Consider the following 13,192-nt stretch of genomic DNA (forward strand, 5'->3'; position numbering starts at 1 on the left):
TATGTTTGGGAGGTGCAAAATTCCTGAATCAGTTTTATTTGTATAGAAAAACTGCAATTGCCCTTCAACTGACTGACTGAATTAGCCCACATATCAGTGGAATATTCTGGTTGTCACGATGCCAAGTTACCATGAATAATATTTCTGGCCGTAACACAAAGAGTAGGAAAAGTCATCCTTGATTTTTTCGCCCCCATGTCAAACTAACCTCAGTATTAAAAGTTTCTTAGGCTGTCGTTGGGGTATTGATGTTAGTATTGGTTTATAAATAGATAAAATAAATCAAAATTTTTGGTGATGGAAAGCATAATAATCATAGTCAAATTGGAATTGGTTTTTATAGGGAAAATTACAAACAATAATATTTTGGTTGAAGTATTTCTAGTTTAGGACAATTAACCACTTAAATGTTTATTCATCAACTGCTAAATAATGAGTGGTCTATTATAACTAAACTGGAATTATTTGAACCCAGAAATTTATTTATTTATTTATTTGTTCATTTTTCTCAATTCTATATTCTGTTATGGTCTCAGCATTAAGGATATTCATTCTATTCCATTTGGATCTCATGGTCCTTATTTCATTGTCATAGAGAGTGGTTGCAAAGTTTATGATGATTCTTTTAATGTTGCTGTTTGTGCTGAGACTTTTCCATTTTAGATGAATAATTTACTCAGTTTTTCTGTCTGATGTTTCTACTGGATGTAGAGTTTTGTCTTTGTTAGAACTGGAAGGCTGAACATATTTACTAGATCCAGTTTAGGGGCTGAGTATCAAGCTATATTAGTGGCAACCTGTGAACTTTCATAGTTAAAGCAACTACTTCTGCAGCTCAAATGGGCTGACGATAAGGAAATGATAGTGATTTGTGACGACCAAGCTGCATTACTTATTGCTTATAACCTAGTCTTTCATAAAAGGAACAAACACATAGATTGACTGCCATTTTGTCAGACATAAGATTCTTTCTAGCGAGATAACTAATGGTTATATTAACTCCAAGTTTCCAATGACCAGTTAGTTGATGTATTTACTAGGTTGCTTAGAGGGCCTATAGTTGACTTTATTTGTCATAAGCTTGGTGCATATGACATGTATACTCCTGATGGGACCCCAAAAGAGCAATGAAGGCCTTTGGAATACAAGCCCTACAAGGCCCACTGTGTGGCGGGTTTACTCTCGTAGGAAGAAAGCCAATAATCAATAATTAGGAAGTCTGTTATTATTTTGTTTTATTATTATTCTGTTATTAGAATGCTGTTTTGAATTTGAATAAGTCAGTTAGGATATTCTGTTATCAGATTCAGTTTGTTTTATTGTTCTTTATTTAAATGTTAGTTTGAGGAATGGATGGGGAATTTTTTCAGCTAGACTTAGGAGAGGAGAATAACATTCTCTGGGAGGAGCTTTGGCTCTGGGGCATTCTTGTAATCCTGATTCCTATCATAATCAATAAAATATCCTTTTCTTTTTCTTCAATTACCTGAACATAGATTCTGGTCCCTAACAATTGGTCCGACCTGCCGGATCACCTTTCCATGCACACGAGATCAGCGGAGAGGATGGAGGCATTAGAGGCAAGAATTCAAAGCATGGAGACAGCCTTTGCTGACTATCGAGCGCTGATGAGAGAAGAGATGAAAGAAAGAGATGCGAAGCTCTTGGAGGACATACAAAGGTTATTTCAAACCAGAAGCGAAGAGGGTCCGAATCTGAATTTGCATCCTCCCAGAACTGCACCCAATGATGGGGACGATTACCGAGCTTCAATCAAGAAGGTAGAATTGCCTCAATTTGACGGGGTTGACCTCGTTGGGTGGATTTGCAGGGCTGAAACTTACTTCGATGCCCATGGTACTTCGGAAGAGATGAAAATCCGCCTCTCAAAGTTGAGCATGGGTGGTAATACTATCCATTGGTTTAATCTATGGCGTGATGAAGAAGACAATGCAACATGGGAGCGCTTGAAGAGGTCCATGGTAACAAGGTTTGGGGTCGGGAGGCTTGACAATCCCATTGAAGAGTTGGCTGCGGTTAAGCAAACCGGTTCGGTTGAGGAATACATAGAAACCTTCGAAATCCTTGCGTCGCAGGTGTCACCCCCATTATCGGATGCTCATTTTTTGGGCTTCTTTATGAATGGTCTTCGGCCAGAAATCCGGAGAAAGGTGCGGTTGCTGTGCCCAACCTCCCGGACAGCCGTGATACACATTGCCCGCTGGGTGGAGGAAGATCTGGTCGCTGATGGAAGGTTAGAAGTGCCGGAAGCAAAGAATAAGGGCTATTATGCACCTACTCCCTTGGGGAATCGACCATTTAATAGGGATCGAAGTATCACGCCCTTCATCCGTGACAATCTCAAGGTTGGAGAGAATCTGCGGGTAGGAAACTGGATGACGGGGCCCTTGGGTTCCTCAGGAGATCCAAATTCAAAAGGAAATTTCATGCGCATTTCCCAAACAAACGGGGGGCGATCTCGTGGTGTAAGACACCTTCCTTTGGAGGAGTTGATGGATCGTAAAAACAAAGGGCTTTGTTTCCGCTGTGGAGAGAAATTCGGCCCTCGCCATCAATGCCCCGAAAAATCATTGAGAGTAATCCTCTTAGATGAAGGAGAGGAGCAAGGAGAGGGTGGTGTTGTCGTGACTCTGCTAGCGAAAGAAGAGGAAAGTGAGGCCCCTATAACGTGACTGTCATCAAAAGTCATTCCTTCATTCACTCTTGAGGACAAGAGTGCAAGTTTAGGGAGTGGTATTGATGGGACCCCAAAACAGCAATGAAGGCCTTTGGAATACAAGCCCTACAAGGCCCACTGTGTGGCGGGTTTACTCTCGTCGGAAGAAAGCCAATAATCAATAATTAGGAAGTATTAATGGTTTTGTATTAATAATTAATAATTAGGAAGTATTAACTCCAACTGAGGGAGAGTTAAGTACATGTATTATCAGTATTAATGGTTTTGTTTACTCATAGGTCATTAGTATTTAGTACTGATATGCATGTGTAGACTGATTAGTCACACAATTTTTTCCTCTAAACTTCTCCTAATTCTATTGTCTTTAATGATGGAAGTTTATTATCCTGTTGATTTGGTTAGGAGTTGTTGGTTCAATCCTGATTTACAAGTAGACTATATTTGTGATGCCCTGTGTTATTGGAACAACCATGCACCAACTTATATATTAGCCTTTTAATTTTACTTTACTCGGTCAAATATGAAAAAGGCTAAACTAATTAATTTTATTTGCTCTTATCAACTGATTAATTATATCTAATTAATACTAATTATATTTGATGTTTATAAAGAACACTTCTCTGTAGATTATGTGCTTGGTCCTGTCAATTCCAAAATTAATTAAGAATGTTTTAAGTTCTACTTATAATCAGCCTTGTGGAATCCAGGCTAATGCTGTGCTATTGTTTTTCCATCAATTTTTTTTTTCTTTTCATATTTTACCTTCTACAGAAAAGATTTTGCAAGATAAAATGGATGTTGTATCCTATAGAGTGCTGGCCTATCTTCTTCTTGGTGTTGTCAGAATTTACTCAAAAAAGGTTGAATATCTGTTCCATGATTGCAATGAGGTGCTCATTAAAATCAACAAATTTGTGACCAATACAAAAGACCATGCACATGTGGAAACCTTGCGTATGTCTGTTACTATACCAGACAGATTTGAGTTGGATGCTTTTGATCTGGATATACTTGAAGATGCTGATGGGTAAGATTTTATTAGGTTAGAAGTTTAATTGGTTATGGAATTTTCTTCTGGTTTTTCTAGAATTTCATTACTTATCTTCTGATAATTTCAGAGGCCATATTGCTCCTCAGGAAGAAATTACTCTTAAAGGTACCGAATTTGCTTTACTATTTCCCTAATCCCTATCATAGTAAGTTTAATCTTATTATATTGTTTATGACACTTTGAAATGAAACAGATGTTTTGTGTAAAACTGAGGGATTTGGGCGGCAGTTTTCTCAAGAGAAGGTATGCATTGCATAGTCCTTACCTGAATAATGTTTCTTCCATTTTATTTATACAAGTATGCTTGTTTTTGTTTATCATCAGCTTTTCACTAATATATTCTAAATCATTCTGTGTCTTGTAAATGCCCTTTGTTTTCCTTGTGTATATCTGTCTATTTTTTTTGGTTCTCCACTTACATGCTGGTTTATAATTAATTGTCATCTATGGAGTTCCTTTATTAGAATTTTAAATTTTTAACTGATTATCTAGTGCAAGCAATATATAACTACATACCAGATCCTGTGTTGCTTATGCCTCCACCTAACAGCTTAAACTTTTAGATGAATTTGTCCTGCACATTCATATTGGACAGCTTTCTCATTCTTTTTCATTATATTCCAATATCTTTCTGTTTTTATTTTTCATTTTATTTTTCTTGTTATAGATTTTCTCCTGATAATATTGAAGTTAAAACAAAGGAGTATAAATTTAATAATTTTTTCATTACATCTATAGAAGAAGGTGGGGTATAGATCTGTACCAAATATAACTGGGCTTATCTTTTTACCAAATGAGTTAAATGACGGAATATGATGCCAACTAATAAAATTGTACAATAACTGTAGACTGTAGCCATATATGTTTGGAAAAATATGCTGTCTCCTGGGCCAATCTGAATCATCAATGAGTGACTGGATGGCCTAGTTATATTGAAATCTTTCTCAATTGTAGTCATCATCTGTTATTGGCTTATTGATTGAGAACATTTTCGCATTTATGATGGTTTTAAATTCACATAAAATAATGGTTTTAATTTCCCTTTGGTATTTTCTTTATTCAGCACATCTTAGATATCTTTGTTTTTGTGATTTGCAGTTTGAGGAGTTTGATGTTGATGAAAATACCTGTTCTTCTGATCACCTTATGCTGGAAGGGTATGTTGATCAAATTTTTTAAAATTTTACTTTTTATTCCATCATTACATGCTGCTGAGCAACTTTTGGAATCAATGTAAATCTTCTCCATTGAACTTGTTTAATTTTTTTAATATGCCTTGCAGTGATCATCTGTCTCACCTGTTGAACATGGACTTAGACGATTGTCCTCCAAATAGTCCAATTAATTTGCTGGAAAGCAGGGATATATTTCAAAGCAGCATATTCTCTCAAAAGGAACCAATGAATGTTGACACTGTTCTAACAGTAGAGGGGGTAGAAAAGGAATCTATCTGCTTGTTTGCTCAAGATCAACAAATTAATGATCAGACAGTTCAAGAAATTGTACTATGTGAGGATGAAATACATGAAGAAAGAAGTAGAATCTCTCAAGAGGAATATAGGGATATTAGTATGCTTTCTGGAACAGAAAATGAACCTGTGTTATTTGTTGAAGCATTTAATGAATCTCATCAAGTTGACAATAATATAGCAGTGAAAGAAACATCAAGCTCATTATCCCAAATGAATCAGGAAACTATTGAAGTTCAGAAAGCAAGAAGTTTTCAAGAAAGTATAGAAAGGCCTCGGGATGAAAAATCCTATGGAGAAGAATGCATGCACCAAGGTAAATCTTCTGCTGCCAAGGAGATCCTTGAAGACCTCATTGAAGGGACTGTTGAAAAGCTTAGCTTTATTCCACCGCAGTCAAAAAATCTTGACGTAACTCCTCAGTCCAAGTTTCAAGGTGGTTCAGTTGGAAGACCAAAAGCAGGTTTATAAAACCATTATTCTGCAAAAGCCTTGAGAATGCTACTGCTGATTATTTTCTTTCCTAATTTTTGGCAGGTAGATATTATCGTACTTAATATTTTTCATCTGTTTACTTAGAAATCTATTTTGGCAGGTTCTACTACACCAGATTTTATGCTTATTTCTACACCAGCTGTGAGAGAGCGTGCTCGCTCTTCAACGAAAAGAAAAATTGTCCTTGATGAAATGATTGTCCTGCCTAATGAGTATGTCATATAGATTACCGAAACTATTCTTATGCACCCTTCTTTTTAATCATTCACTTGCTGTCTATTCATATGTCTGGAATTCTCCTGTCATGCCATTGTATGAGATACAATCTTTCAATGGTTATTTACATTGATAGTGATAGGAATGTTGACGACAGTGGAATAAGCCCAAAACTAAGGCCTTACAATTATATTCCCAAAAAGTGAAGTCAGCTAAGGCTACTGAGCAGAATGTGAGTTAGTTAGAAAAGGTGTGACCTACTGGGGTTGGTTAGACGAGAGAGAAAAGAGAATCAGGTGTAAATATGGCAGAGTGTCCGGGGGGGGGGGAATTGATTTTGACGTATTGTAAGCCTTGGGGTTGGGCAAGGAGCATCCTCCTTTTCTGGGAGCAATTTGCTCTTTCCCATTGTTTTTTTCTGTTTCGCTTTTATTCAATAATATTGGTCTCACTTTCATTACAGATAGTATCTAGAATTTGAAGCTGTTATCTAATTTATAAACTGTTATTTTTACTACATTGATAGCATAATCTGTCCATTCACATTAAATTGATAATGTATCGATTTGATATCTTGTGCACCTAAGAACACAATATCCTGAAGAAATCTGTCTTTGCTGGGGTCTCTCTCAATGTGGTGAAGTTTTCTCTGACCCTTCAAGTTCTTTGTATAAATGGTGCATGTTGAATGTAGTTCTTACTATTGAGATGGTTGGATGTGAGCAATGCTGGAAGATCATTGGCATTCAGAGGTGCTGATTGGGTATTTCTGGACTCCCCAATGGCCTTGTGCTCTTCTTCTTGATCCATAACAGTGATGCTCCAGTCCTGCAAAAACAAGGAAGCTAAAGTTTGACAAGAAGCACATTGTAGCAGGTGTGGCTGGGTCAGAAACTCCTTCAAACAGGAAGAGCAGACCTTGATGAGTCAAATGAGATCGGCATTGAGTGATTCAAACACCTGCAAGGCAGCACATGGGTTACGTGAGTGGTACCAATGGGGTTCCAGTGCATGACGGTGTGTGTGGACAACACTTGATTAGGTGAGATCATTGGCTCATTTAAAGTAGTTTTCGATAGCTAATGGTGGCATCAACAATGATGGCGTTGCCAAAAAGGTTGTGCTAGGGCACAGTGAAGGTGCAAAGGACTAGTTGGCTGCAATGAATGATAGGATTGGCTGCAATAAGGGTGGCTGGGAGATTAGTGAAGGCTGTGATAAAAGGTGGCTAGGGTTTAGGCGTGGAATCAGAGTTCCTAGGATTGGAGTGATACTAACTTGAAAATATGACATAGAACTGAATATTATCATTATATATCAAGGGAGACTATTTATACAACTATGGTCATAAGTACCTACGCTAAAAACATGGGCATCAAATCAAGCCTAATTACAATAAATTAGGCAAAACCCCTAATAGGAAAGAAATAAAAAATAAATTTATAAAAAAAGGAAAGATGAAATAAACACATTTAGCACATGTTACATCAATAAGAATGGTGTGGAAAAATCTGTATTAGTTATAGGATTCTGGTAATTTATTGTTATTGACTTATTGTTACCCTAGAATTAGGACTATTTACTTGTATTTCCTACTCTGATAGGAAATGCCACAAATTATGATTCTCGACTTTATTTTTTCCTTTCCGAATTAAAGTTGTAGGTATAAATATCTAACCCATGTGTATATCATCCAAAATTTGAATAATATACCATATTCTTTAATCCTATGAATCACAAACGCTCCTCATGGTAGAGATGTTGGTGTTTTGAACTCGTTTTCAACACCAACTCCTTTTTGACACCTATTTGACCTCACTAGGTGTTCAATTAAAAAATTATTATTTTGGCTTGGATAGTTGAGCTCAACACAACTGCATGACTTGGACACTTGAGCAAACATCTCCATATAGGGAGACTTTGAGGGTACTTGTCTAAAAAAGTTCAAATTTTTAAAACATTCAAGAAAATTGGCTTAAAATTTAATCTAAAATGTTAATAAAATAAAGTGAATATACTTTGCTTTTGTTGTAAATAATATACATAGGGTAGTTTTGTAAATAAGAAAATTATGTAATTATAGTAATGGTGTAATTAGCCTATGATACAACCCACACAAGACAAATAACAACAGAAGTAAATAATGCAAAGAAAAGGGAATAGTTGTTTGTATTATATGATAGAAAAAGGAAAATATAGAAGGAGAAGATCCCCTCTGTCCCAGAGCCTAGCGCCTTTAGAGTCACCCAAAAGGTTCTCTACCCTTAGCAAATGTGCAAAAAGCATGAATGAATTCTCATCATTCCAATTCTGATATCAAATAACAGAATTATTCTTTGTCTTTCTTCTAACTACCCTTCTCCCCTACGGTTGCCTCCTCAACACTCACATTCCCTCTCTTTTTCTTCCTAACATATACTTTCCAAGTCACAGGCCCTTCAGCTCATGTCTGGGCCAAAGGCTCTTGAGGCCCTTTGTTCACTTGGGCCTCATCAGCCTAATTATAGGTAATGGTTGATCATGTATTTATTGTGTCTTCAATATAAATAATTAGCTCCAGTGTGTATTGTGATACAAAGATTCATCCTATGCCTCTTGTTTCTTTCATCTCTTTGAACATGGTATCTACAGGCTGACATGAGGCAATTCCTTGTGATCCACTATCCATTGGTGCAATTTTTTTTCAAATAGTGTTTCATCTTCTGTTTCTTGGCCCATCTTGGCGGTTTCATGTTGATTCATGCTCTCACACACTTCTTCTTTTTGATGTGTTTCTCACGTGCCGTTGCTCTTCGGCATGTGGGACAGTGTGTTGCTGGTTTGTTCCGTTTGACCATTGTCCCTCGCCCTAACATCATCTAAGGTTGTTCCTGCACTTTTTGATTCTCCTGCTTTGTTGTCCTAGCATGGTGAGTGTGCAATTTCTTGTAAGATGAGCAAATTGCTTCAAATTTGACCATTGTCAAACCCTGACTACAATATTGATAGATTTTATGAACACTTGCTCCCACCTTTCTATTCTTGTGCATGACCAATGTTGCATAAACTAATTTGTAGGCACTACTAGGCCATCACTTGCTCCTTAGGCTCAACCTACCAACTACACATCATAATTTTCTAAAATGGTATGAGGAATGTTAGTCCTCCAATTTGATTGTTTGTATTACTCACATTGGTAATTCTTTTGCTGACATCTCTCACTCTACTTCTCTAGATGTTTGGGTCTTAACTCAGGCTATCAATCATATCAATAGTGATAAATCTCTTTTCTCTACTCTTTTTTCCTTTTTATTTCTTCTCAAATACAATCTAAAGGCATTGGTACTGTTCACCTTGTTCTTTCTCTTGTGTTTGACAATGCATTTTATATCCCTGGGTCTCATTTTAATTGTTCTGTCTTTTTACTAAAGATTTTGTTCTTCCGTAGGATTGGAATTTGAGGCAATTAGGCTAATGATTAGATTTGGATGTGAGCCTCATGGCTTATACTTGCTCAAGAAATCGTCTCATGTTGGTTCTACTTGGGACTCTCTTATGATTCATTTTACAACAATTAGTGTACATTATTTAAAGTTATCATTTGTATCTTGTGAGTCATGTAAGTTAGGTAAACATGTTCGACATTCTTTTCATAGTCATGTCACTACTTGGGCTTCATCCCCCTTTGAACTTTGATGTTTGGAGTCTTAGTCATAATCGTTTTACTTTAGGGTCTAAATTGTTAAGAAACTTGGGCTTAACTTACTTTCAAAAGCTAGCTCGTAGGAGGAGGATTACAGAAGCCCTTATAAGGAGTTTTTTTGGTTCTATTCCTATCCAATGTGAGACATCTTAACACACCCCTTTCACGTTTAGGGATGAACATTTGGTGCATGAAGTTTGTAGGATTGGACATTTGTGGGTGACAATGTTAAAAAATGGTTATGGCGGTGCCATGGCTGGTGATGGTGGCATTTTTCAACCAAACTGCCATGACCATGGCGAAAAATGGTGATTTTTAGTGGCAGGGCCATGGTGGCCGTTATACGCTTGGCGTTAATGGTGTTTTTGATTGGAAAAATTGGATTGGGCTGCGGACTCGACCCATTTCAGAGAGAAAACCTGCGAGCCCAAACCTTAAATCACTTAATCGCATCTCTTCTTCCTCTCTCTTTGTCTCACATCTTCGTTGCAATTGCATTGCCAGGGAGCGGCAGTCGGTCGTGTGATACTTGCTTTCGTGAATTGCTTCTTCCATTGCAAAAGTTAAGCCCTAATCGCAAACAAGTTCTCGGAGTGTGTGTGAATTTATGAATCGTAAAGGAGAAAGGAAGTGAAAGTCTGATCTTGCCCTTGCTACAAGTAGTATGTACACATGTTCTCCCTCTTCTCTATTTTTCTTCCTTCTTCTCTAAAGCCAACTTCTCCTTCATCTCCTTCACCATTTTCGCTAGAGAAGACATCCTTTCTAGCTGTTTTCTGGCAACTATGAGTGGGGCCCCTGTTTCTTGGCATCTATTTTCCATTTTGCTTCTCTGGCCTCTGTTTTTCTGCTTCATAGTGTGCTCTATTTGTCACTTTCTTTGCGGCTATTTTGCTTCTTCTGGTGCTATGTTCTCCAAACAGTGTTCTGTTTCTCATTGTTTTGTTTCTCATTGTTTTGTTTCTCACTCAGTCAACATCTTCAGTTTCCCTCTTCTTTAGTTTTTCCCTCTCCTATTCTATTTTTTTCAATTCTATTTGTCCCTCTCCCATTCTGTTTTAGTCCCCCATTTTTTTTGTTTTTCTTTATTATTGGTTATTGTCAAAAATTTGGTTTTTGACCGAGTTCAATGGTGTCGTGTGATTCCTATTGCTGACCTCAGCTAGTGAAATAAGGCTTGATTGTTGTTGTTGTCTTTATTATTTTGTTTTCATGATTCTATTTTTCTGTTTTCACTTCCAAGTTATAACTTCAGTTTTTTTCTCTATTTTACAACCATTTTATTCTGTTTTTTTTTTCTCAAAACCTTGTTTTCTTTTATAAGTAGTTAGTTTTCTAGTTTTATATCCCATTTTCTATTTTATTTTATTATGACCGCCATGATTCTTTCATAACCCGCTATGGCATCTGCCATTTTTTTATGGTAGTTTTTTTGCTTTCCGCCATGACCCACCATTTGCCTTTGATAACATTGATAGGTGGCCCAACAGGTTAGATAATCTTTGATACTGTGTTAAGAAACTTGGGCATGAGTCATGAGATGTGTGCGCTTCAATATAGTGATACTTGGGAACCTTGTTTTTCTCCCTTTCAAGAAGTCCATTGTTGGTTGTACATGGGTCTACATTATTAAAGTTGATATTGATTGATAAGTTGACTAGTTTATGATCCGTCTCAGGGCTAAAGGTTACATCTAGATCTTTGGGTTAAATTACGGTGAAACATTTTTTCCTATGGCCAAAATGATCTTTGTTTGGTTCTTGTTTGAGGTGTTCTTTTGTCATTGACCCCTTTATTAATTAAATGTGAACAATGCTTTCCTACATAATCTTATGGGAGTATATATGGAGCAACCACTTGGTTTTGTTATTCTAAGAGAGAGTTTGGAAGTTGTTTGCCAATTGTAGAAGTCATTAAATGGTCTCAAACAATTTTCTCGAGAATGGTTTGGCAAGTTTAGCTTGGTAGCTCAACAGTTTTGTATGACTGAGAGTGAGGCTGACCCCTCCATCTTTTATTGCTAATTAGCTGCTGGTTGCATTTATCTCCTTGTCTATAAGGATGACATTATCATCATAGTTAGTAATCACAATGGGATCACGTAGTTAAGAAGCAAAATGTTGCAAAACCAAGTGTAGAACTGAGTATGGAGCCATGGCTTGAGCTACCTGTCAACTTACATGGCTCAAACAATCATGTAAGGAACTAAAGTGTGGAGAGGCTATTGATTGTTTGTTTACATATAGCCTCAAACATTTGAGCTAGATAACTTAGATATTATATTAGGCTTAATTAAGTATTTGATTCCTATAAAGGTTGCACAAGTTAGACTTAGTTCTTATAAAATTTTTTATTCAAATATAGTCCTTGCTTCTTCACAAATTATTGTTTTTAGTTTTTCTAGTTGATGTGGTTCATCGAGATACTCTCAAGTGTCAAACTGTTGGTTGGACCACATCAGTTTGAGGGACGAAAAGGATGAAGAAGAGGAAGAACTTTTGATTTTGGAAGATGAAAAGGATGAATTAAGTGACATAAATCTTGGGGATGATGAATGATCATTCATTATCTTTCAAATTTTTGCTAGTGATTTGCTGTCATTTTTTGTTTATCTTTTTGAAAGATTATATGTTGATTTTGAGCAGTCACTTTTTTTGATAATGTGACTGCGTGTTATGATTTGAATCTTAGTTTGCGTACTAGTGTATGTCACATTATTAATAATATATTATTTACTTCAAAATATTAATATATAGATGTTTCTTTATGTTACAATGCTCTTATATTTATGTTTTTTATTATTAATCTTGAATCTTATGATTCAAAATACGATCCAATTGATGATTCAAAAAATAGGTTGTATGATTCACAATTTGAATTCCAATTTAACTACCTTGTTCACATGTGGCTGAAGCCATGACTCGATATTATGCTTCTGCACTAGAAAGATAAACCACATTTTGCTTTTTGCTCTTCTAAGAAATTGGATTGTCTCCAATTAAAAAATAATAGCTAGAGATGGACCTCCTATCATGAGAGCCTGCATCAGAATATCCAATAATCTTATCATGACCCTTGTCCTCGTACAAGAGGCTTTTTCCTGCAGCACCTTTGATATACTTCAAGAAGCGAATCAATGTATCCCAATGTCCTTCATAGGGAGCGTTGAGAAATTGACTTACTATACTAACAGCAAAGAGATGTCGGGTCGAGTAACTGTGAGGTAATTTAGTTTAGCAACCAATCTTCTATACTTTTCTGGGTCAACAAGAGACTCCTCTTGACTTGGTAGAAGTTTAGAATTAGAATCCATAGGAGTATCTATAGATTTAGCCCCCATTAAAACTGTTTCCTTCAATATATCCAATGCATACTTCCTTTGGCAAATATATTTAATAGTGACAAATGCTCTGTATCCCTACGACAATTCTCATAGGACAAATTACCAATGGGGTGCTGAGTTCACAACCTCACCCCTTTTCTCAAGGCTACATGTTTATCAAGATCATCCAGAAATGAGTAATGTTTAGGTTGATCAAAAGGTGTGTTACCTTTGTGGGACTCAAGTGCTTCTAGATTAT

At 36.5% G+C, this 13,192-nt stretch overlaps 1 protein-coding gene across 1 annotated transcript in view; it reads left to right on the forward strand.

Annotated features, from left to right (window-relative positions):
- The window catches only part of LOC113861888 (sister chromatid cohesion 1 protein 2), a 34,422-nt gene that overhangs the window by 1,182 nt on the left and 20,048 nt on the right, over positions 1 to 13,192 (forward strand). The window contains exons 2-7 of the mRNA XM_027494978.1: positions 3,470 to 3,725; positions 3,817 to 3,854; positions 3,943 to 3,992; positions 4,848 to 4,906; positions 5,032 to 5,681; positions 5,814 to 5,925. Coding sequence (XP_027350779.1) covers positions 3,470 to 3,725; positions 3,817 to 3,854; positions 3,943 to 3,992; positions 4,848 to 4,906; positions 5,032 to 5,681; positions 5,814 to 5,925 — 1,165 coding nt within the window. The remainder of the gene's footprint in view (positions 1 to 3,469; positions 3,726 to 3,816; positions 3,855 to 3,942; positions 3,993 to 4,847; positions 4,907 to 5,031; positions 5,682 to 5,813; positions 5,926 to 13,192) is intronic.

The sequence above is a fragment of the Abrus precatorius genome, unplaced genomic scaffold (genome assembly GCF_003935025.1).
Source record: "Abrus precatorius isolate BTA unplaced genomic scaffold, Abrus_2018 Scaffold3, whole genome shotgun sequence".
NCBI classification, from domain to species: Eukaryota; Viridiplantae; Streptophyta; class Magnoliopsida; order Fabales; family Fabaceae; genus Abrus; species Abrus precatorius.